At 41.7% G+C, this 25,527-nt stretch overlaps 4 protein-coding genes across 5 annotated transcripts; 3 read left to right on the forward strand and 1 right to left on the reverse strand.

Moving 5' to 3' along the window:
• Positions 1 to 4,151: 4,151 nt before the first annotated feature.
• On the reverse strand, positions 4,152 to 6,887 carry wdr54 (WD repeat domain 54). Its single transcript, XM_049762500.1, has 9 exons — positions 6,335 to 6,887; positions 6,172 to 6,234; positions 6,026 to 6,092; positions 5,890 to 5,946; positions 5,676 to 5,803; positions 5,513 to 5,613; positions 5,134 to 5,296; positions 4,988 to 5,062; positions 4,152 to 4,931 (listed from the first exon to the last, which is right to left on the reverse strand). The coding sequence occupies exons 1-9, from the start codon at positions 6,557 to 6,559 to the stop codon at positions 4,800 to 4,802; spliced, it is 1,011 nt and encodes a 336-aa protein (XP_049618457.1). The 5' UTR covers positions 6,560 to 6,887; the 3' UTR covers positions 4,152 to 4,799.
• LOC125993689 (uncharacterized protein C2orf81 homolog) lies at positions 6,354 to 9,151 on the forward strand. Its single transcript, XM_068650145.1, has 5 exons — positions 6,354 to 6,464; positions 7,556 to 7,818; positions 7,883 to 8,092; positions 8,280 to 8,607; positions 9,120 to 9,151. Exons 2-5 carry the CDS (start codon positions 7,585 to 7,587, stop codon positions 9,149 to 9,151), a joined length of 804 nt encoding a protein of 267 aa, XP_068506246.1. The 5' UTR covers positions 6,354 to 6,464; positions 7,556 to 7,584.
• Positions 9,152 to 9,412: 261 nt separating this feature from the next.
• Positions 9,413 to 17,096, forward strand: nol6 (nucleolar protein 6 (RNA-associated)). Its single transcript, XM_049763982.1, has 26 exons — positions 9,413 to 9,575; positions 9,858 to 10,064; positions 10,140 to 10,256; positions 10,364 to 10,543; positions 10,621 to 10,789; positions 10,882 to 11,016; positions 11,111 to 11,274; positions 11,458 to 11,578; positions 11,666 to 11,724; positions 11,813 to 11,914; positions 11,980 to 12,095; positions 12,171 to 12,348; positions 12,546 to 12,668; positions 12,756 to 12,904; positions 12,985 to 13,060; positions 13,181 to 13,321; positions 13,399 to 13,516; positions 13,615 to 13,769; positions 13,854 to 14,017; positions 14,099 to 14,251; positions 14,328 to 14,425; positions 14,559 to 14,683; positions 16,079 to 16,168; positions 16,238 to 16,438; positions 16,615 to 16,716; positions 16,834 to 17,096. The coding sequence occupies exons 1-26, from the start codon at positions 9,540 to 9,542 to the stop codon at positions 16,981 to 16,983; spliced, it is 3,429 nt and encodes a 1,142-aa protein (XP_049619939.1). The 5' UTR covers positions 9,413 to 9,539; the 3' UTR covers positions 16,984 to 17,096.
• Positions 17,097 to 17,329: 233 nt separating this feature from the next.
• LOC125994613 (aquaporin-3) lies at positions 17,330 to 23,883 on the forward strand. Of its 2 annotated transcripts, none has more exons than XM_049763988.2 (8): positions 17,330 to 17,583; positions 19,065 to 19,138; positions 19,799 to 19,946; positions 21,623 to 21,749; positions 21,824 to 21,961; positions 22,568 to 22,683; positions 22,768 to 22,985; positions 23,063 to 23,883. In XM_049763988.2, exons 3-8 carry the CDS (start codon positions 19,839 to 19,841, stop codon positions 23,265 to 23,267), a joined length of 912 nt encoding a protein of 303 aa, XP_049619945.1. In that variant the 5' UTR covers positions 17,330 to 17,583; positions 19,065 to 19,138; positions 19,799 to 19,838; the 3' UTR covers positions 23,268 to 23,883. The 2 variants fall into 2 exon arrangements, with proteins under 2 accessions (XP_049619945.1, XP_049619946.1); XM_049763989.2 differs by lacking the exon at positions 17,330 to 17,583 and adding an exon at positions 17,768 to 17,822.
• Positions 23,884 to 25,527: the final 1,644 nt, after the last annotated feature.

Consider the following 25,527-nt stretch of genomic DNA (forward strand, 5'->3'; position numbering starts at 1 on the left):
CAGCACAACGATGGAAAAACAAACAGTGCACAGCGCCTTTACCACAGACACAACACAATATTGACACACACAAAGGAGCCATCTCGGTCCAGTTTGGATCACTTTCACTTGTGCACGGGAGGAGCCAAAGCGGTGTTTGACACCAGCCATTGAGCCGCCACAATGACACACGTTCGGGAGCTGAGAGGCCACAATGAGGCTCTATTTGCTCTGGAGCCTGTGTTATTCTTTCTGATGATCGCTGGAACTAAGCACGTGACAAAAGTTCCAATTGAGCTTGAACAATCGTTCACAAAGGAGCCAATGACTTGGGTGTCTGTGGACCTCTTTGCCAACAGTGTGTCATGATGGTCACTTTTGGGAAGGGTGGGAGGAGATAGCTGGGATCTGCTGTCAATTATTTCAAATAAGAATTAGATATGTTAAAAAATATTAAAAATAATCATGATAATAATGAGGACAAGCAGGATATAAAAACTGAAGAGATTTTTTTGTTTAAAATGAGTATCAATGAAAATAAAAGAACTTTAATTTTCTCCTTGTTTCCTCAAAAATAATACATTATATATATAAAAAAATATTAAAAATAATAATGATAATAATAAGGACAAGCAGGATATAAAAACTGAAGAGATTTTTTTGTTTAAAATGAGTATCAATGAAAATAAAAGAACTTTGATTTTCTCCTTGTTTCCTCAAAAATAATACAATATATTTAACACAAGTTTAACGTTTTAATTTATGCACAACTAATGTCTGATTTGAGCAAATCCAATGGAAGCACCGGATTTTTTTGTTCAGTGATATAATTAGCTAACAGCTAACTTATCTTGGTGTAACGATGAGTCAAAACAATTTTTGGCTTCTTTGGCCCACGAGCGGGTCCCTGTATGGCGTCAGTGAGGTGCGAGGACCAGACGCTGGCGTAGCGTCAACGCTGTCAGCCGGGCATTGGCACGTGTGTCTCATGTCAGCACGACCACAGCGCAGTACTTGTGACTGGTGTTGCTTCCCTGGCAGCACATTGGTGTTGCCATGGAAACAAGAATGAGCACAGCTACCCCTGCCCTGACATCATTAGTTGTTCTCAAGATAACTCGGGTCTTCTTTCCATCTCCTCATATTTATTTCGCCTTTCTCCGATGCAGTCACTTCAAGTAATGTGTCTTCTTCCAAATCTCCTTTACCTCGACTTTCTCTCTGTGTCTCTCCTAATGGAGAGGTGTTGCGGGTCAGCGCCTAATTGACAAAAGCTCCTCACAGGACAAAATGAGCAGATTGCAGTGTTTGTATTTCTGCTCCATGTACTACTTTGTGTCTGATCAGGTTGAATTTACTCTGCACCGATGGTCAGGCAGGAAGCCATATGGCATGTCAGGTAGGAGGTTGACAAAATGAAACAAAAAAGGCCGACGGTACTCTTCGGCCTTCTTTCTACTCTCACTCGTCACCTAAAAGCATTCGGCTGATGTAGAAATCGTTTTTTTCAATGCGTCCAAGCCCTGAGGTAGCAAAGCAGACCCAATTTTATTTAAAAGCATTCGTATGTTATTTATTGTAGATTTGACAACAGAGATGTTAGCATATGCGTCTAAGTCAACACTCTAGAATTTTCCTTCAGCATGATGAGGTGGCCGTTTCTAGGGAGAGTAGCAACAGTGCTGCACTTTGTCCATTTATAGCCATGGACTGATAAACATCAAGAGTTTTAGAGGTACTTTTGTAAATCTTTCCAGCTTCGTGTTTAAAATAAAAATATTGATGTGGGTTTTTTGAAAGCTCAGCATTTTATGGTGCCGCCTCAATGCAGGAGGCTTAAAACAGGTTACAGTTCCTCGGCTGTTCCCGAGGACAGTTACATGAAAAGTAAGAGCACGCCGCAATTATTTTGCTAGCTCGTCTGCATAAAGTGAAGATGTGAGCAGGGTTGTGTATGCTGGGAGGACATTTGATGCATTTGTCTGTGCGTAGGAGTGACAGAGCAGCTGGGGAATGTCTCGGGCAAATAGGGTCATTAGGGCCAAACTACAAATATATTTGACGCTCCACCAAACTCCACTTGGTCAATACAATAAGAACTTCTTGTATGCATTTCCAGCCTCATATATTTGACAACATACAATAAGAAATTCTTCTTGTGAGATTTATTCTTCATGATTACATTTCTGGAAATCATTATAATTAGGCTTCCAATCCCAAAAAAAAGTGACAGACTTTGTGATAGATCTTATTTATTAATGGTGATAGATCTTATTTATGAATGGCTTTGAGTTCATGGCAGATTCAGCACTTGTCAAAATACATATTCTTCTGATAAATTGCTTTGAAATGCGTACCACTATCAATTACGTTTGAATGCTGACTACATTCCGCCATCACTCCCATGCTGACAAAAGCATGCCCTGATATGCACTAAGGGTGCAACAGAGACCATCTGTCAATGTTTTTTTCACTTCAGTGCCAGCCCAGTTAAAATGAGTGACGTCTATAACTGTCTAAGGCCCTGAATGAGTCAATTGAGGAATATTCCATTTATTTTTTACTACAGATGAGAGCGAGCAGTTTTCTTTCTCCTGGGATGATTCCAGCACATACTACGTTGTCCCTTGCCACTCTCCTATTGTGTTCTAGAATATTGGTGTGATGTCTCTGCAGTCATGACGTGCGTGTGGACATGAACGTCACCATGAGCCATCAAAACACCTCGAAAAAGATCCACAAAGCGATGAAGACGCACAATTAAATTTGTTCCCAGAGACGTATTCAGACTTCCTGTAGCGCCGTAAAGAGGCCGAGTCATATCACTCGAGAGAGAATTGAATCTGACTTGGAGTACACTACCGGAACATGAATCCATCAACATTTCTGTGGTGCCTATCTATCCACATCCACGCAACCTGCATCCTGGCTAACGTCAAACAGTGCCCAGTGCTAGGCAACGATGCCATCCCAGATGGCAGGCTCTGATGTTTACTTTGCTTTCTTCTAATGCACTTAAATCCCATTTCCTAACCAAGCCGCCTTGATGACACATTAGGGAATACATTATGGAGTCAGGTCTGAGAGTATTTGGATAATGTCAATTTAGAATTGATGAGCTTCTGAACGCAAAGGAGTGAGGTTCATTCAGGGTGAAGTTCTTTCCAAATTTGCAAATTTCCACCAGCGATTTGGGGAGCTGCTCAGCTGTTTGTTTTTCTCAGTGAGTTGGTCCATCCATGGCAGCAGACTGGAGGGGCTTTAGGCTCTATCCCGGCTGGCTTAGCCACACAGAACCAGCAGCTGCCACGAACGTGGACGGCCGGGCGCGGGATAAACTGCTCACTCTTCGGCACGGTAATGACATCATCATACTTCGGCGTATTTGATGCTGCATTGGGTAAAATACGTTTACTCCACATTTTTTTCTATTAACATTTAAGGCCAATCATCTATTGACCCAAATGTTTCAAAAATAAAGAAGCCTCGCTAGTCTTATCCATTTGGAAGTGGAACATGCACGTATATGCAAGTGCTCCTCATGTTCTTGTCTCTCCTTTTTGTGTGCTCAGCTGGAACAGGCAAGAGTCAACAAGTATTGCAGAAGTGGCCCTGGGCTTGAGAAAAATACCGCGCTGTGTTATCGACTGATCCAATGAAGACTAAATTAATGTTGCGTTTGAGAGAAAAGTGACATCATCCTCCCCTATTTCAAATCCTTTGTTTGACAATCCCTCCCTGCTCCATCATGCATTTTGTTTTTATTCAATTGCTTTTCAGCAATCTCTTCCTATGTGTATCATACTGTTCCAGAAAAGTTACGTAACAGCGTCTGTGTTATTGGAGACCTCATTTTTGCCATCAGGTCTACCGCTGAGCCAGTCAACCGCGAGATGTGACACAACGCGACCTACTAAAAAGTATCGACTCCATTAAGAACGTGTGACGTTTGCGCGGCTCGGTGTGACCCGGGCATCAGCATCGACCCTTACGGTCAGCTGGCACCTCTCAAATTTATATTACATAACATGACATGGGTGTGTGGCATCAAAACAAGTCTTGTCACTCGTTGTTATGTGATCAGTGTTGACTGCAAACCAGAAAGAAAAACCAAAAAAAAAACACAAGGACAATTCTGGGATTTAGTTTAGCCGCAGACTGACAACGTGCAATTCCTCGCTGACCTGATTCTTCTTATCTCGTCAAGGTTTATTTGTGATACCTCGCCACATGATAAGAGCAATTCACCGTGGGGTTGTTTTTTCGTTTGCTTCACATCATTTGTTGTTGGGTTAACAATTTGCACACATGTATTGGAAAATGAAATATGTATTTTGCATGGACTGCATGCAGGTTTTTGGTCCATATTTAAAATAGCATTTTTGTCCTACTATGACCTGAATAGCACTGGTGACCAAATATGGCTCCCCTACAGCATTTAAATTGCTTCTCTGATTTTGAGCCTGATAAAACTACAAAACCACAGGAACGTTTTGAAATCAGAACATCTGAAAAAATATTATTCTCCAACTTTCAGATGGACGTTTGCAGTCCATTATCAAAATGACACTGTCCTCTAGTGGCATTTCTGTGTATTAGCGATATTTAATAATTGAACTTAATTTATAAGCAAGTCAACATTTCCTCTGAAAAATATCTTCATTTAAACATTTGATTCATCTTCCATAAGCATATCTGAAAAGTATTAAAAATTCAACCCCAAGGCCCTTCCGGGATCTGTGACCTTCTGGATCAATAGTGGAAATATCGTATGACACGTGTTTGATATCCGTGTACTCAACGATGGTAAAGGTGACATCTTATGTCCGCGAGTAGCGTATAATTTCATTGAGGTCATATCCTGTCACGGCAAAGGCGTAACCGTCGCCATCGCAGAACTTGGCGCCGCAGATTTGTGTGTCTGTCACACACTCGTTGTGTAGATGGGCAACCTATGAGGAAATGGAAAAAGTTTTACACTAAATTACACTAAATAATAATGTCTTACCTCCACACTGTTGCTTTCTGGGGTTACCGTCAGATGCCACACCCTTACAAAAGAGTCTTCGGCAGCCGACAGGAGCTGCGGAGCCCAACGAGGATTTAATCCGACTCACAGCCTGCCAACATGTTGTATCGTTTTCCTCAACTCACCAGCCCAGAAAAAGGTGCAATATCCAGCGAGTAGATCCACCGAGCGTGGGCGTTGACCTCGGCGTGCAAAATTCCCGTCACAGCCTCGTAGAGACGGATCTGGCCTGTTCCGTAACCTGCCACCACGGTACCTTTCCACAGCTTTACAGATGAGCAGCTCATACTGGCAGAAGATTGAGGAAACAAAAAGCGGCAATTACATTAGAGGAGCGAGTCATTAGGAAGATAAGATTGAGCAGAGGAACAAACAACCAAGAAGAGTCTGGTTGCCTCGATTCAACTTAGGTGCGTTCCCACAATATATTCATAATGATTTTCGCACTGCTCCAAATGGTGTGACAACTAGCGACTAGACAAGAAAAGGACATTTCATTCTTACTCAAATCCACCAATCTTGTTGAGGAGCTGAAACTCTTCCCCAGCCTTCCACACGCACAAGGTGCCGCCGTCATCGGCACTGACCAGGTCGGCAATGCACTCCTGCGAGGAAGCCAGATGTTATTATTAAGTTCAATGAGCAATATCGTATTTTATAACAACACCTGGCTGCCTGAGCACTCTGGGGCCAAGTCAGTGATGGGCTCCTCGTGCTCCTCAAGAACCTCAGACAGGGTGATATTACTGCCTTTATTGGGAATATCAAACACCAGGATTCCACAAGAGGACAGACCTGGAATGACAGGAGAAGACAAATGGATTATGTCATCTCAAATATTATTCTAAGCTCAAGTGAAATGTGTTTTGCTCCTGACTTACCCACACATATGTAATTCTCCCACACAGCAGCAATCCCCCGAGCAAACACTGCCTGAGCTGGGGATAAAAGACAAAATAATAACTGTTGTTAAAAATGTTTCATTAGTGAAATTGATTTTTTTTGTGCTAACGTTACCTGTTGGTGTTTCAGGAGTATCCAGTGCATGCCAATATACCATGATGGAGCCATCTGATTCATACATCTTGAAAGGAAAAGACAAAGATTCTGGAGTTAGAAACAGGATAAAGCTTTGATTTATGACCAGGTGAATATTTGTTTACCTGGATGCCTTTCTGTGAAGTGACTACCAGCAGATCACGAGAGGGCAAAACACAAAATGCAGCCTATTGCAAGAAAACAAATCACAAATCAAATGATTAAAAACAACCATAAACAAAATCTAAAAACAGTTTTAAATTGAACTGTAATGATGCACAACCTAACCTGCATGATGAGCGATGGACTTGTTGCGACGTTGGGCTCCTTCGACTGCAGCTGACGGTGGGAGGAATTGAGGCCATCCCACGACACGCTGACCATGTTGACCACATTGGCGTGGACCACCGTGAAGTAGGTGAGGCGCCGCGGAGCGATACGCAGCACGCACAGGTTGTTGTACAACGCTGAGGCGCTGTTCTTAATCTGAAAGCTCTTCTCTTTTTGATACATCGAAAGGATCGATTCAGTGCCACTAGCAACTAGGCTAACACAGTAGCTGCTAGCAAACCACTACCAACAACGCCGTAAAAAAACGCAGAAAAAACAAAACTGTCAATGTTGTACTGTAAAACTTCCATACGATCGGTTGCCAACTATAGAACGATTACTGGTGCGCGTGATTACTAATAGTGAAGCAAGGTCTTATCTCGATCGGATTTCCTCGGCGTCTACCGCAGCCATAGAAACAAATGTGACGTCAGACCCATGTGTTCAGTTGCTAAGCAACAGATGTCCGCACCCGGAAGTAAACACAACGAAGTCAAAAAAGGCTTATATGATTATAAAAATAGCAACACAAAACAGATGTCAGCCAAATAACTGCAGGTACGTTTGTATATTAATGCATTTTAAACACGGTAAAGATGTGTTGCAAGTGAGAATAATGCAAACCTTGGCACACCCTTAACAAATCGCGCTTCGAATTCCTTTTCAGAACTTTTGACTCGGTTTTTAGTTTTTCTACCCACAATTGTTTGATGGCTCTGTAAAGAAAAGCCATCATGAAGTACAAATAGTTATCCTCAAATGACACAAATGACAAATGACTAGGACTGCACACCATACGTTCAACTGAATCAACAGAAAATATAGTGTATATTTTGCACCATTGTGCATCTTAACATAAAAAACTGTTATGTAGTTCATCTGTTAATATATGTGGCAAATTGATAAACGGTGACTTGAAAACCCTTAAAAATCAAAGCGCATTAAAAAGTGTTGCACGAGTCTTTGCAATTTTAAAAACCGCCACTAGAGTGCGCTACTGTTTGCCTTATTATACAATACTTGCAGTACACATAATTTATCTTTTGATTGAAAATGCTTTGTCATATTTACATGCACAGTGTTAAAATGAACTACCAACCAATACAAACTTTTTTTTGTGACAAACCTTCAAGACATTACGGTAATCAGTGTTTCTGATATTTTTCCCTTCTTATGCAGCTAAAATAAAGTAACCTAATATTGCCAAGATGTCGCGCTCTACATCTAAAGCCCAAGCTGACAAGGGTAAGACACCTGCTCGAATTTCCCCACCGCCCTCCCAAGATCCAGAAGAGGAAGATATTATCCCTGGATGTCTTACTCAGAGCCAATGGATGGAAATGTTAGCCCAAGAAGAGGCGGATGATGTCATAGGGGAAATAATGGCTGATCTGATGACCAATGTTATGGAAGGCTGTTACAATGTCCACATTAAAAGACAGGTAAAACACACCTATTGCATGAGCATCAGAGATAAACAACTAAAGTGAATATTCTTTTTCCCAGTTATCATCTTTCACTGCATACTGGGCCATGGATTACTTCATACAAACTGTGGAGCAGAAACTCATGTGTCGAGATAAATGGGAGGATGCAATGGAATTGTCCGGAACAGAAGACTCAGAACCAATACCAATCACTCCAGATGTATGGGCGGAAGGTTGTTTTCCTGTTATCCACGGAACACCTCCATCTGAGCCTGCGTCACCACCACAGGTATCTTTTAACTGTCGCTTCTAAAAGTCTCATCTTTTTTATTATTATAATGACAGCCTAGGCATGGAAGAACTTAATTCACCTCACATTATTTCTTAATTCTTTAATAACTCGTGCCAATGAATTGTGTCTGTGTTTGACTCTATTGATTGATTAATATTTCACTTTGTGTACTCACATCAACCAGGAAGCGAGTATTTGCGAGGACCTAGAACTGGCATATTCTGAAGAAAATCAGCAAGATGTTCCCATGCCACAAACCAGCATCACTCCTGAGCAATTTGAAGGGAAAATAAGTCCCAGCAGGCTGGTTGGTGACAAGATTTGCCAAGAAGCAAGTCCTGAGCCACCTGAAGGGAAAATAAGCCCCAGCGGGCATGTCGGTGATGAGAATTGCCAAGAACCAAGTCCTGAGCAACCTGAAGGGAAAATAAGTCCAAGTGACGAGATGTGCCAAGAACCAAGTCCTTGCCCCAAACCAAAAACTTCCACCAAGAAAAAACAGAAAGCCAGAAGTACTGTATCATGTGCAGCAGAAAAAATAGAAACCATTGGTGATAATAAAGTCCCTTCTGGTTCGAAACATACAACCACAGCATCACAACCTTCAAAGGCGAATCAAACGATAAGTAAGCTCAAACATTCTTCCTTGCCTCGACATTGGATCACTCCTCACTATGAGATAGACAAATGCACAAAATCCAGCATAAAAAAATCAGGGGAACATTCCAAACCTGTGCCTAGTAGTCAGCAGACTGGTTTAGTAGGAACGTTGCGGAATCCTGTGACCCGGGATCAGTCTGAGAGGTTGTCTTCCGTAAAGGATGAGAAGATGATGGCCAGAGCGTTGAGGATGGACACCATAAATTTGGCTAAAGGTGTATCTCTTATGGAGCCCCATAAATCAAAAACGGGCCCACTCCCATTGAAATCACAAGCTCATGCTGCCAAGCTGAGGCCGATAAACAGTGAGTCTGTGGAAACAAATTTTCCCGTTGATCAGTTGACAACAAAACGTCCACCTCAGGTTACCCAGTTGTCACCGTCAGACAAATTTAAATTTTGATTAAAAATAAAAATAAAAATAAAAATTATTTGCTCAAATTTTTAATGGATTCACCTTCATTTAAAAGCAATGTGTGTGTGTGTGTGGGGGGGGGGGGGTCAAATGTGTTTTTTGTGTATTTTTATCATATCTTTTGCAATATTTTGGTGTGACGTTTCAACCTAACTTGAGAAAGCCACCCGGAAGCATATCAGGAGTAACCCTAACCCGGACCAATCACGATTCACATTTACCCACGATGAACCAATCAGATAATGTTTTGCCAGTTAGCAAGTTTGAATGACCCTTGCACATGTGAGACAACGCTGCAGTGTCTACTACAGTGTCGCTAAAACTTGAAAAAATAAAACATTTAACCTCACTTTCTCGGGTGGATTAGACATGAAGAAAAAGCGGGTAAATGCCGCGTCAGTCAAGGTAAGCCTACATTTCATTTCGATTCCTTAATGTCAATATGAGCCCCTCGACACCTCGAATTGTATTTGGGGTATGCAGACATGCAGCCCTGCAAACTTAAACAAATTAAAAAGTATGCAGTAGTCACACGTCTAGTTGACTTCAAATTTTCTTATTACATCTCTCCTCAGCGTACAATTAAAGAACAGTAAATAGCCCCAAACACCTTGTTTGGACTACTTGAATAATTCAGGTTTAAATATGTCTTCAAAATGTGTCAAACTTTGTTGTTTGTGTCACTAGATGATTCCAACAGAATTGACCAATAATGTGAAGGAGAAGGAGGAAAATGAACCTCCTATTAAAGTGAAAAAGAGCAACTCTGGGGAGCTGGCATACCGCCCGGTGAAGATGTCTAGAAGTGACCTGTACAAACCCCCAACAGTTGAGGAGCTCAACCAGCTGAAAGAGGCCGAAAGTTTATTTCACTGCAGCTTGCTCAAAATGCAGGTAAGACTTCAATCTCAACAACTTGAATGTGGTGAGAAAGACCTCCACTAAATTTTCTTTTCCACCTGATCACAGATGGAGGAGCTGCTGAAAGAAGTGTCCCTCAGTGAACGCAGGAAACTACAAATCAATGCTTTTATTGAGACGGTCACCAAACTCCTGAGGAGCGTACCACTCTCACCTGAGGTGGAGGTGCGTAGTATTTTTCCTACTGTAGTTCTGTGCGTAAAGTATAAGATTGCAAAATTCCAAGAATTTTCAAAGTTGGAAACTTCACAAGGGACATTTTTTGGTCACAGATACACGACCTGTCATGGTTGTCCAGTGATGTGAAGGTTCCTATCCTCCTGTTACCAAAATCACAAAAGGGCAAATTCCACATGGCGCCTCCCGCTTCTATTGATCTGATTGGAAGTTACCCATTGGCAACCTGCACCAAGCCACGTGTCCTAGTAGACCTGACTGTCACAATGCCCGCTGTAAGTCCCGCTTTTCTGAGTAGAACAATACAGCCAGTTTGAAATGTCTGAGTATGGGTCTGATGTATTTTTTATAGGATATCCTCCACCCTAAAGACTTCTTAAACCAGAGGTATCCCAGGAAAAGAGCCATCTACCTGGCAGGTCTGGCTCAGTATCTGTCAACCTCCTCCGACATAGGATCCATGTCGTACTCTTGCCTTCATGGTAATCGGCTTCGACCAGTTCTGCTGCTGAAACCTCCAGGTGAGCTATTAATAGTCAAAACTATTCTCAGCGCATCATATTATCCACTGTACAGAAAATACAACCTTTATTTATTTTGTGACATGTTTTAGGTAAAGAGTCATCCACCATGACAGTCCGCCTTCATGCTTGTCCACCTCCTGGATTCTTCAAACCCAGACGCTTCCACCCTCAAATGAATAACATCAGGACAGGCTGGTACACAGGGGAAAATAACACGCAGTCCGGTGAGATGAATGACTTTATACTGGATGTTGTTGTCACAGCCAGAGAAAGTTACAAAATAACTTTTGTCTCCTTTTTTTTTGGAATTCCCTGCAGAGGCCAGTGAGCCTCCAACTCCACATTACAATAGCGCCCTTCTTGGTGATCTACTGGTCAGGCCTCACCTCCAGTTCCTGTCTGCCGTGAGCGCTCAATGCTCCGCTTTTCCTAACGGGGTGGCTTTGTTTAAAGTCTGGCTCCGTCAGCGAGAGCTGGACCAGGTATGTGTCCTCCTCCGCACATCAGGCTGTATGTACGGTATTGTATTTGTACGGCTTTCTCAGGGTGTACCCGCCTCTCGGGCATGTCAGAGCGAAAAGTTCCAGCTAAACCTCACCCTACTGATGATTCAAAATGTAAATAGATGGCTTGAAATACGTGCTAATCTTTTGCTTCCATTTAAGGGCACCGGGTGCTTCAACGGCTTTCTGGCCTCCATGCTCTTGGCGTACCTTCTGACCACGCACAGAATCAGCAACACCATGACTGCCTATCAGCTGCTGCGAAACACTTTGAACTTTCTGGGTACGTCGATGAAAAGCTTTTTAACGCAAAGTTGCAATCAGAACTTCATTTTAAATCTGCTTCAATTTCTGTTCGCATAACTCCCAGCAAACACAGACCTGACAATGAACGGAATCACTCTGGCCAAAGATCCCGACTCGACAGCAGTGAGTGAACCTAAAAAGATGTCAACCTTTCACAACTTTCTCTTCACACTTACGAAAAATGTCCTCTCGTCATCTCTTTGTCCCGCAGCCTTCAATGGCAGACTTTCACGATGCATTCCAGGTCGTGTTCATCGACCCGTCCGGACATCTCAACATGTGTGCCGATATGACAGCTTGCACTTACAAGCAGGTACACCTTGAAATAATCTCTGCTCAACGGGTCTATGTTTTAACCACTCGGAACAAATCTCCCAGGTGCAGCAGGAGGCGTTCATGTCGCTGCAGTTCTGGGACGACCCCACTGTGGATGGTTTCCACAGCCTCCTCATGACCCCCAAGCCTATGACAAGGACCAGTGACCACATCTTCCAGTATGGCTTTTGAAATACTAGTTGATCATCTCTATTTGAGCCCTCCCGTGTTGATGCTTTTCATACCTTTCCTAGATTGTGTGACCTTGTCAAGCTGCAGTTCAGCTGTAAGAAGCTGAACTTCCTCAGTGAGCTGATGGACCATAGCGGAAACTACGTGCACACGGCGCTCCCGTTTATACTGTCGCTGCTTCAGAAAGGACTCGGCCAAAGGATCAGCCTTCTCACCCACTCACTTTCCCCTGAGCCTGAGGTGAGTCATTATCCAGGCACGCTGGCTTCGTTTCGAAATCATCAGATAATTGGTTTTATTAAGGAGAGTAACAATCGAAATAATCGGGAACATTATCTTTTACACAATCAGTGTGGTTGGGAGTTTTCCGATTGTGCAGAAAATAGATGGGTGAATGATAAATTGTGAATATGTAATTGTTCATATTTTTGTGGTAGTGGTCGCTGGATAGCGAACCCCCAAAGTACAAGGCCCAGCCGCCTCTCACTTTTGGTTTGGTGTTGCGGCCTGAGCTGGCCACGTCCGTCTTGGAACGAGGACCTCCAGCAGACAGCCCGAAGGTGACTTTGCCCTCTTTAATAAATCATTAGGGACATATTGAAGAAACACTACATTTGATCAAATAAAAACCAAACTTCTTCTGTCAGGCTGCCGAGTTCCGACAGCTTTGGGGCGCTCGCTCGGAGCTCCGTCGTTTTCAAGACGGCGGCATCACTGAGGCTGTCCTGTGGGAAGGACAAAGCATGTGCCAGAAACGGCTGGTACCGCAACAGATCATCACACACCTACTACAACTGTACGTACTTGTATTTTTCCCCAAAGTATGACTTTGCGTCAGATAGTTTGAAATTGTACCGCATTCCATTTTCCAAACAGCCACGCAGACATCCCTGAGTCTTGCGTGCAACACGTCGGGGCAAAGATTGATGATGTCATCAAAATGGGAAGAAAGGTAAAATAAATCAATCACATTCACCAGTTAATTTTCAGCATTAAATTTTTAAATATGCTAATAAATATGACATTCTGAAAGGACAATTGGAATTTTTTTCCCCACTTACATTGCCTTTAGGTGCCGAGTACTGGAGAGGAGGAAAGTTTGCGTGTGGTTCAATCATATGATGACCTGAGCAGAAAACTATGGAAGCTAGAAGGTCTTCCACTGTCCATTACGTCGGTGCAAGGTGCCCATCCATCACTCAGATACACACAGGTGAGCTTGTTTTAAGTGGACGATCGTTTTTCGTCTAGTTTTCCATCTTAAATTCCCAACCGGTCGGTGCTCTCCAGGTTTTTCCTCCTCTGCCACTGAAATTCGACTACTCCTTCTTCGACAAAGGAAGACCTTTCCAAATTCTGTTACCCAAGGAGGGTAAACCTTGCCCGGCTTATGTGGAGCCCATCACAGGTTAGTGTGTAATCCAACCATATTAGGGTTGAAAGTGACATTTACTGCTGCTTACCGGTACGTCAACAATGTCCGATCGATGCTTTGGTATCCCGCAGTGATCTGTCACATGGAGGGCAGCGGAAAATGGCCTCACGATCGCCTCGCCATCCGCCACATCCGAGCTGCTTTCCACATCCGCCTGGGAGAGTTACTCAATATGCAGCATGGTTACACGTGTATCCCCTGTGTCACACACTTGGACGTCTGGAAGGTACGTTTGATTTGTTAGTCAGGAACAGGCATCTCTGTGTGTTTTTTTTTTTTTAATAAAAAATATATTTTTTGTCTTTCCCAGGACGGCTTTGTGTTTCGCATCCAAGTGGCGTATCACCGAGAGCCCCAAGTGCTGAGGGAGCGAGTGAGTCCCGAGGGACTGCTGATGATCCGGGACAACGAGGAGGCTCAGAGCTTGGAGATGAGGACTCTACACAAGCCTCTTCTAACCAGCACACTGCACGGGTAAAACACTCAATATATACTCGGGTACATTTTAGGCCTTCAGGCGGTGGAGAGGATGAATGTTTACATTTTCTTTGTCAGTCTCCAGCAGCAACACCCGTGTTTCGGGGCCGTTTGTCGCCTGGCCAAACGTTGGCTCGGGGCCCAGCTCTTCAGTGACGATATCACAGAGGACGCGGCGGACCTTCTGGTGGCTTACCTCTTCCTGCAGCCCGCGCCATTCACCCCTCCCGGGTAAGACGCCATGAGTCTTGTTTTGTTTTTTTTCCTTGCTATGTCGGTCATGTGAACATGTTTTGCCTGTCCTCAGTTCTCCTCAGGTGGGCTTCCTCCGCTTCCTTCATCTGCTCTCCTCCTTTGACTGGAGGAACAACCCGCTGGTCGTCAACCTCAACAAGCAGCTCACAGGCAGGCACTCTCACACATAGCCGTGCAAAACAAACAGTTGCTGACCTCTTTCTATTTACACATCTGACATACTTTAACATCCCGCTCGCTCGTGGCTACGTTGTGATTGTTGTGCGTCTCTCCTCACGTGTAGCGGCCGACTACACGGAGATCAAGAATGACTTCATGGCCTCCAGGGAATCCCTACCAGTCATGTTTATAGCAACGCCTAAAGACAAAAATGTTTCGATGTGGACCAAACGAGCCCCCACTGTCCAGGTCAGTGGACCGACAAATACAAATGGAACCAACGCTTTATCCATTTACATTTATTAAAAGAAGCATCAATGTATCACATTATAAAATCAATATTTTTACACTATAAAAGGATTTAGAAAATGTTTACAGGTTAATAGCACCAATATCAAACAGTCAATTGAATACATAAGTTAAAGTTAGCTTGAGATGTTTTTTTTTTTTTCGAGGTTAGATTGTATCACAAACATCGATGTAAGAAAGAATTGCACGTTCTTGGCGGGGAACAATCACACAGCTTCCCGATCCTGGAGCCTCTCCTCAGTGCACACTGTTCTCCTGGATCACACTGTAAAAAAAAAACAACAACAACACAATAAAGTATTGTGTTACTTACAAGTATTCTCAAACAGGCTTCGTCGTATCACATACCATAGGCAGGTGGCCGTGTTTTTTTCTCAGAGCTGAAAGTTGATTTTTCTGAAGTCTATCCAACACTTCATGCAAATCATTGATCTGGAAACAGAAGCACGAATGATCAAACGGCGGTCATATTTTGTGCAGGATTCAAGGATTAAGCTTTGTGCTCACCAACTGCTTTTCGTTGCCATCCGTGTTCATAAAATATCGGAAATGGCTAGCTTGGTATTCCTCCGTGTGGATCTCAGCCTGGGCGTAAAAGCTTTTGGTGATGCACACCAATGTGCAGAGAAGGTACACACAGCAGCTTGTCATGATGCGTCGCTGACCCAGATAAACTTGACGTGCTCCACCTCACTCTTCCCCCACGACATTACAAGGAGCCTCCAAGTAGCCTCCCCTTATAAGGGAGCCGGAGGGCAGGAACTTTGGTCACGTTTCTGTCTGAGGTGCCGTTTTGGGGGTTGTCAGCATTAGATTTCACCCATTCACAACTTGGAAAAAAAAAAAAAAAAGACACAAATAAACTCAATAGTGGCAAATTGTTTTAGCAGAGGTGGTCAGCATCGTGAGAAGGGAAACAAAAATAATGGCCTAAGAATTTTTATTATTATTTAAGGCTGAAGAAATGCTGAACTTAAATGAATAGATTAACAGTCGACCATTTATTTATTTATTTATTTATTTTACACTCACTCAGCTGAGTTTTCTTTATTTTAATATCGTACCATAAAAGTTTGATCAATTTGAATGATGTAAGGGGCTTTTGACTTGACACTGTGCTCTATTGTCAGTTTTGCCCCAAGCACATATTGAGTCATCTCTTGAAACGCTTACGCGTTTCCTTTCACGCCGACGAGTTGAAACGAATTAGGCACCTGTTTGTCAGAGTTCATTTAATATTTTAGGAGTCATTTGTGTGTCTCAACTTAAATATCCAGATGTAAATACATTACGACTGCCATCCCTCAAAACTATTTTCTATGTTTGTTTCCTCAGATTCTGCAGCGGGCGGTGATGCTGGCTGCTGAGAGTCTCAAAGTTCTCGAACACCAGCTTATGGATGGCAGTCAGATCCAAGACGTTAGGGTTAGTTGAGGTCCGGGGGGGGCACTCATTGAAGAGATCCCGTTTGAATCCATACGTTTCCATCCCCAGGTGGTCATGCGTCCTCCTCTGGAAGCTTACGACGTATTGATCCACCTGAACCTCAAGCATGTTCCGCTGCTCGGCCAAGCAGTCGACCCTCCCACCGTCAACTTCAGCAGGGGGACGGTCCCCGGCTACGTAGCCCCCTCGGGGGGGAGGGTGCCCGTCACGGACTACAACCCCGTCGCGCTCTACCTGGCAGAGCTGCGGGTGAGAGTCGTATAATTATTACGAGGCCACAATACATGCTCTTGATACATTATTTGCACGTTAACCACATCATATTCAAACCATGATGATGATTTCCACATCACATATCTCAGTTCAATTTAATTGATCAGAAAGGTATAATGACTGAAATCTAGATTTTGGCATTCCATGTTTAGGACGCATTCGGAGACCTGGCCCTTTTCTTTTGTGACCCCTATGGAGGATCTTTGATCGCCGTTTTATGGAAGCCAAAGGCCTTCGCCCCTCTGCCCTTCAAGGTAAAACAGATGAAGGCGAAAATTTGCACTTAAGCCCAGAATGATTCGTAGTTTTCCCAGTTTGGAATTGGTGTATGAATAAAATACTCAAATGTTTCTTCTGTCTTCTTCCTGTAGACGTCCCAGATCTCTGCTAGGAGTGTGGAGGTAAACGGCGAAGAAGCAAAGACGATTCCAAACGTAGAAGCTATACTGGAGGACTTCAGCATCATTGGAAAGGATTTAGTCAGATCTGTAGAGGCCAGGACTGAGAGGTGGTCATTTTAGGCAGATATAATTTTTCACAATTTTCTATACATTTGCAAAATGTTATTTCCAGTGTTTTGAGGCATAAAAAATATAATCATGTTGAAGCACGTCTAATAAATATAAAGACTTTATTTCCGTTTATTTCTACTCTTCTTATCTTCACCATCGGTTATTCTTGACTTGTTTCCACAAGAATTTAGTCCGAAACAAATTGTGGTTGTGATATTTCTCAACTCTGGAAGATCAGCAATGTGATGCAACATCTTTTGTATCAAATGGAGAAATTGATGTCATCAATTTTATAGCTCAAAAGTCACAGTGGGTCATTCAGCCATCCTTCCGCGTGGGTTCAGTTCTCACTCAGTTACAGTTGAGGACAAGTCAATGAATCCAAGTTTTCTCCAGCTGGTTGGCACAACGTTGAACATTTTGGCGTCCAATTTCACCTGAAAGTTTTTCCATGCTGGTGAAAGGGCAACTCAATTTTAGATGCTGAGGGTTCACATTAACAGCTATGAATATCAAGTGAAAGATCATGACCCGGATCTGCAGTTTTATTGCTACTCTAAAAACGCCTCCGCGTTCTCTCTATTCTGTCGTTGTCAGATCTTCAAAACGGTAAGTGGTTTAATTTTTTTTCCCCACCACACTTGTAAAACATTTGAAAATATTGGCTGTTGATTTACTTCTCTCACATGCAACAAATTTATTAACCGCACTAGATGTTCCTTGACATTTCAAATACTGAATGCTTTGGTGCATTTCTGACATGACAGGCAGACAGATTGGCGGCTCGATTGCGCAACAGCGCGAAAAGCAGCATTTCTCGTCATGCTGACACATTGGGATGTCATAAGGTGTGAAAACATGAACAGCTGTTCAAGGGCAAAAATGTGTTTTGACTCAAGCAGCTCTGCTTAATTATAAGGAAAGTGGCGCATCATGTAAACATCAACAATGTTATAAACGATAGTTGAATTACACGTTTCTTCTTTTTATCTTCGGCAACAATGCAGAATGAGTTGCGAAAAAAACTTCCTGGAGTGAGCGTTAAAACTCATTTTATACCGGGAAGCAGATGACGTGTCATGGGAATGAGAAGAAGCCACTAATTGTGGTCATTGCTGTCTGCTGATGCCATTAGTCACGAAAAGTTACGTTCCCTTTTTACGTACTTTGTTGCCATTAAAAATGTGTTGCACAATCTGTCTACCTTTCCCCAAGCAGTGTGCCAATTTGACTTTTTATGACAATGGAAAACATCTGGTTGACACATGCTTCATTCAAACATTTGAAACTGTTTTCAGAGCAAAACAAGCAACACCTAAGCAGACATTGTTCTGTATTTTTCTGCTTTTCATAGTTGTGGTTGGGGAGTATTGTTTTCACTTCGACATTCTCTTGCACTGGTTGAGCCTTTTTTTTCCCTGTAAAAGAACATCTGGTTTTCCTGCTTATAATACATTTGAAATTAAAAGTTGAGTATTTGTTGAAATCAGCATTCAATATGCTCCACGTTCAGTCCAAATTACTTGAGGGAAATAATGATGCAACCAAAACATGAGGAATTAATATACAATAATTCCTTGTACCTGTCCTCCATTATTTGCTTACGAAAATAATTTATAAATAAATGTGGAATAACAGATTTCTTCCAGTACGATAGCACCCCTAAGCAAAGTTTTAATTTACGTGAAAAATGGTGGAAAACATCCAGTGTGACACAAAATTTATAATTTGACTTTGAATTACACATTTCAGAATTTTTCTCAATATGTTATTCTATAACGATTTAATTTATTGTTTCGTATTTGGTGATAAAGTCGGACAATATCTCACATTTTGGACTATTTATTATTCATACTGATTAAAATGAACCAAAAATGATTCCCCTGTTACGACAGTACCAAATAAATATCGTAAGATTTATTAGGTAGACTCCATTTAACTTAAATTATAAAGTGACTCGAGTAAATCTTCTGGCTACACAATACCATGTCTCGAATGTACCTGACCTGATTACTTGATAAACGTAAGGCCAGGTTTCACACCTGCGCAGAACTTCCTCACTTCATGCATTTCTCATTGTTTTATTTTAGACCGGGAGAGAATATTCTACTACCACTGTTAGTTCATTTTAACCAGCCAGACGCGAGCAAAATTCCGGACGCAGGTAAACTTCGACTGAGATGATTCATCCATTTACCTGCTGGGCTTGCTGGTGGTGATGCACGGCACTGCATTTTTTTTTTATGACGCAAACAGCTCTATTCAAAACTTCAATTTAATCCTCTCCTAATCCACTTTATGTGTTGGGCCATTAAATAGCCACAGCCAAGTTGATTTACAGCTGATTTAGACCTGAACAACACTGGCATGTTCTCACAGCTCCATTGAAACCAGAGATGGAAGAAGAATAAAGTTTCAGAAGGGAAACAGGTCAGACCAAGTCTCCAGAGTAATGCGTGTAAAGTGGTAGATGTAGACATCTACTTGGCCACATCATTAGGTACACCTGTCAATCTAACAAAGGTATTTTCATTCATTTTTTTTGCCAGCTTGACTTTCTCATTTTCTTTTTACATTGCTTCCTCTGTCTAACTAATAATTACTGTCGTGCGCCATCATACAGCACATATGTATGCAACAAATCAATTTGTCATCTGTAGGAAAGGCCCGTCAGTGAAAGCATGTTCTCCAAACCTGTCTGTGAATCACAGTGACGCGCCACATGTAGGCGTGTGTGGCAGAGGGTGGGGCTGCCCTCCCTCAGGATTGGCAGAGGCCCAGTCCAAAAACTCTGCTCTTTATAACACCAGTCTGATCCTTCCAGCTTCACATCTGCTCGGTGAAACTCGCTGATCGCTTTGGCCATGGGTAGACAAAAGATTTATTTGGAAAAATTGTCCAAGACCTTCCAGATCCGCAACCTACTGCTTCGCCAGGCTTTGGCAGAATGTCTGGGCACCCTCATCCTTGTGGTAAGGACTTCTAGATGGATAATTGTTTTATTCTGAGATTGGAATTTAAATTGTCACTTTGAAAATAGTCACTATTCATTTAGAAGTAGGATTAAGTCTTAAGGTTATTTAAATCAAGAACGAATGGGTTTTGTATCAAGAGTCATTTTTCACACTTTCTATTATGCTTGAGTGTAATCAGTTAAGCGCCACATTCCATCACATCTTCTAATCAATTTTCTGTGACAATATTTGTTAAGTCAACTCCAAGTTATGTATAGACCACAACAAAGCAAGCATTCTTTGAATTGTTGCAATGTAAATGTTAGCTTTGCTTGTACTTTTGACCTGAGGGGATCAACAATGCACAGCAAACTTAAAACCAGGATCCAATTGACGATTAAAAAAAAAAAAAAAAGATAAGGCAAGAATGAATAAACACAATACAATGTTAGGTATGGAAGACAAGTGCAAGGTGTGGAGGCAGAACAATCGTATGGACGATATAATTTGACTTCCGATGATGAAACTTGAGTTTGGTGACAAAGCAAACGAGTACGTTGGGGACAAGCGAGGGTGTGGAAGATGTTTGTAGGTGTGAGCGCTGTTTATTTGCAGAACCTTTTTAAAGCCAGTTTTTCCAAACAGGTCTCAGAATAATATGAATTTAAACGGACACTGGCTGTATCAATAGATATAAAGATGATAGACACGTTTCAATTTTAACTTGCTGACCTAAAGGAACAAAAAAAGACCAGATGTTTGTTTTGGTACACTGTAAGTTGTTTTTAATAAGCGTGTTCAGAGCGCTATCCTTAGCCGCACCATTCCACAACTTGCTGAATCAGTCACTTTTTGGTTGGTTGCTCTGAGCGGACACCACATTTTGAAAACAAACAAAAGTTGAGCGTTACTCACACAGTAGAATAATATAAAACTCAAAATTATCAAAACATCTTTTAAAAATCTCTTAAAAAAAAAAAAAAAAAAGCAACAGACAAAAACGTCAGCATTTTTGCAGGATTTTAATGAGCATTACCCTCTGGGTGTTTAGATGATAAAATCCAGATGCTTTGAATCTGGATGCTTTGCTTCCTGTCGTCTTATTGGAAAATTAAGAGCTTTAAAGCCGCACATTACTTTAAGCTACCAATAAAAAAAAAGAAAAAAACGCTCACAGTAAGCAATGTTTGCTGTAAGCTTTAATGTTTTCCTCATGTGGAGTAAATCACTAGTTTGGAGAAAATGATCTGCTCGAGACACACATTCATGAAATTTTTGGGTGACTTGATGATATGTACACAAAAGAGCTTCTATAAAATTCTGAGCTGACTCTTTTGAATGGGCTTTTGTTGCTCCTGTGATAATGATCATTCTACCTTGGCTTGAACTTGACTGGCTAACAAATCACATAATTACAACACTTAAATTACCGGAACATACAGTGGAACCTCTGAAGGTCATTCGGGAATGTTGATTGACCTCCTGATTATTTTAATGTTGAATGAATTTTGGAGAACTCAGTGTAGTCAGTGGCGGAGCTAGATGGGTGTGGGGGGGTACGGGGGCACTGCCTCCCCCCTCATGAAAATGCAGATAATGACTTTTGGGTATTTTTAAAATTTTCTGGATTTTTCGTTCCACAACGTCAAAAATGTTTTGATGTGTTTAAATGATTGCATCATCTTGTTTTGCAGATGTTCGGCTGCGGTGCCGTGGCCCAATTGGTGTTGAGTAGTGGTTCTCATGGTCTGTTCTTGACGGTGAACTTTGCCTTCGGCTTTGCGGCCACCTTGGGAATCCTGGTCTGCGGCCAAATATCAGGTGCGTGATTATCTTTTCACTTAGTCAAGTGTTACATGTTGCAACGCTGTTCACTGTCTATGTACTCGTCACAGGAGGACATTTGAACCCCGCGGTGACCTTTGCCCTCTGCCTGCTTGGGAGAGAACGTTGGAGAAAGTTTCCTATGTACTTCCTTTTTCAGACAATCGGCGGTTTCTTTGGTGCGGCCATCATTTTTGGAATGTATTATGGTAAGAAGGAATCTCAATTTGCTTTTCGGTAGATTAGGCCTTTCCAAAACGGAATATTTGAATATCAAGTTAGCATATACATTTATGTTTCTTTTTTGTTCTATATTTAAACATCATTAATCGACACAATTAATTGATATACTTAATAGCCACAAGGGGGCGCTGTATCGAGAAAAGCATGCTATTTCCTTATTCTTTAACATGTGAACTCTATTTTGTGAGCTAAAAGAGTTTTGTTGTTGGGGTGTTTTAACATGTAAAGATATGTGGACAACATTAAATGTCTGTTTGCGGAGTTGAGTCCACGAAAGAAATAACGCTAACTTTAAATTGGATCTGGCACATTGTAGTATTTGCAATTGCACATCTTTTTACTACTCTGCAAGCTGTAACAAATAGGCATAGATAAAACCACTCAAACGAAATGGCAAAATCCTCAAATAAAAATGATCCAATAGATAAAAATCTTCCATCCTAAGCCAATATGCTCCAGGCCTGGAAGAATTTTGTTTTGGTATTCCAAACTCACAAAAAAAAAAAAAAGACATTGCACAATGAACCACAACAATCCTAACTTGGATAAATAATGGTGTTATTTTCTTTCAGATGCCCTGTGGGACCATCCTGGTGCGTTCAATGTCACTGGTCCAAATGCCACAGCTGGAATCTTTGCCACCTATCCCGGAAAACATCTCACCCTTGTCAACGGCTTCTTTGACCAGGCAAGATTTTGAGCAACGGCTGACAAAAAAAACAAAAAATCATCATTCCTTGACCTTCCAATTTTTATTTTTGGCTTTGTGTAGATTATTGGCACGGCAGCACTGATTGTTTGCATCCTGGCCATTGTGGATCCCTACAATAATCCCATCCCACAAGGACTGGAGGCCTTCACTGTGGGCTTTGTGGTTCTGGTCATTGGCCTGTCTATGGGATTCAACTCTGGCTACGCCGTCAATCCCGCCAGAGACCTCGGACCTCGTCTTTTTACCGCAATGGCCGGATGGGGTGTTGAAGTCTTCACGTAAGCGCCGTACATTTTCCTTTTCATGATGAACTTTTGGAGCATTTGTTGACGATATTCCTCATAATGTTTTTCAGTGTCCGAAACGGTTGGTTCCTGGTGCCTGTTTTCGCCCCCTTTCTGGGCACCATCATCGGCGTGATCATCTACCAAATGATGGTCGGCTTCCACGAGGAGGGAGAAGTACGCGACAAGAGGAACGCAGACGCCGAGGAGAACCTGCGACTCACAAACGTCGCCGCCAACGACAAATCGACAGAGGCCACCAAACAAGTGCATTGAACAGCTTTTGCGTATTTTGTTGAATTTTTTTCCGACCATGGTTAAACTGCCAGATTGGCGGGATGTTGAAATGAAGCTAATTTCCGTTCTTTGTGTTTGTTAGATTGCGTCACGTTTGTAGTGGAAAGACTGGAGAAGGGTGAAACATAACACAATTTTTTTTTTAAGAAGAGATGACATTGTGTTCCACAGTCTTCAAGTTAAAACAGTGTTTAGTATTTTGTACCGATGTAGTTTTAGAAACCGTTTTATGAAGAGATTTATACCTTAAATGTCCAAATAAGCACTTAGGTGGGCGTGGCTGCAAGTTAATATCCGTCAGTCCGGACAATTTCAATATTTAAATTCAAATTTCAATTTTTTTTTTTTAGATTTTACTGTGGGGAAACAGTTCTATCAAAATCCGTTCAATCATGTTTTTTTTATTGTTTGATTTTTCTTATTTCACAATTCACTCCGTTGCCCTCACAAGTTCCGAATTACACAATGTTTGCTGATTCACAGCTGCACCTTTTGTGACTCGTGTTTTGGTGCTGGACTGGAATTTGAGCCTTTTTGTATGTAGGTTGGTGGGTGAAGCTTTTGTATCAATACAATAAAGGTTTTTTATCCTTTGCATGTGGATGATGATACTTTCTTAAGCTAACGTAGATGTTTAAAAATCCTGAAAACTTTTTCTTCATCAAATTTAGTGACTGCATCACACACAGCTGTATCTCATACACCATTGAAATTTTGGCTCTATTTTTACTATGACGGAAATTCAAATATGGGGCTTGACTTTTCCAATGCTCATTTCCTTTGACCACATTTGCCATTTTTTCATTTCTTATTTGTTGCAGTCACAAGTCCACAATATTTTCGGCTTAACTCGAGTCCGGTTTTGCCACAGCGGTGACTCACTGTGTTCATCTCCCTTTGGTCTGCATCATCTCTAACTCCAGCCGTCTGACCATCTTCCTTAATCACATCCATAAATTTTTATTTTACGACCTGGCGGGTCCATTTCCAGCATCATACTACCAATATTTTTGGATATATTCGTGTTCTAGCCATCTTAATGTTTTTTCTAGGAAAACAAGTAGTAAACAATCCTGCTAGTATTACGTATTTTAAACAATATTTAGAAATTATTATGATTTTTTTATTATATATTATATGAGTTTATTATTATGAGTTACATTTTCCTGCATGTTTTCCACGAGTGCTTGTTGTGTTTTGTATTTCATGCTTGGGGGGCAAAATGTCCTGAGTCTACATTCATGAGGTTTAAGTTCTAGGCCGAGATGTCGCAGAAAGGAGGAAATGTAGGTCTGCTGCAAAAAAGCCCATTCATCCTTACTTTCAAACACAGAATGCTTTCATCCTTTGAATAATTCCCTCAATATGGCATCGTACATACCAAGTTTATTTCATTTGACAACATTTGTCATGGAGCATGGCTTTAAAGGCTGTATTACAACCCTCTGGGCCAGGTTGTACATACCAAAGTCTCAGCCCAAACATTTGCACCTGGCTGGATTTCAATATGTGTAAGGAAAAAAACAACAACAACACAGACATGTGGGAAACTGGAATTTTTCATCCTTGTGTGGTGACACATTCGGGTTTTAAGGGGTGTCCGAATGTCCAGAGACGTTGTATCAGGGGTGTCAAACTCATTTTTTTCACGGGCCGCATTGTAGTTATAGCTTCTTTCGGAGGGCCATTATGATAAATAAATGTATGACCACCTCATATTATATACAGTAAAAGCTACAAAACAAATAACTCATTTTCAAATCAGACGAGTAAAAACTGGTCAAATATATGTAAAAAAAAGATATTAAAAGTGAAGACAATTTGCAATTCTAGTAATGACATGAATTTGATGCACAATTTGTCTTTGCGGGCCACATAAAATAATGTGATGGGCCAAATCTGGACCCCGGGCCTTGAATTTGACACCCGTGCCTTATCCGTAGGGCACTTAAAATTACCCACAATGCGCTTCTAGTGACCATGGACGTTCACTCAAAAGTTTATTATAGCGGGAACTAAATAGTCGAGATTTTAATGCGCCACTTAATCATGACGCGCATCTGATTTGTGGGGGAATATAAAGTGAATATTTGGACATAGCCGTGGGAAATAGGCAGTGCAAATAATTCTTGCAAAAAAACTGCATTTAGACTTCTGACGTCATGACAGGAAGATCCTTCAGGAGCCTGAACGCACGTCAATGTGACGGATATGAAGACGGCTGAGCAGGTAACAAACT

This window comes from Syngnathus scovelli, chromosome 3 (assembly GCF_024217435.2).
Source record: "Syngnathus scovelli strain Florida chromosome 3, RoL_Ssco_1.2, whole genome shotgun sequence".
Taxonomy (NCBI): Eukaryota; Metazoa; Chordata; class Actinopteri; order Syngnathiformes; family Syngnathidae; genus Syngnathus; species Syngnathus scovelli.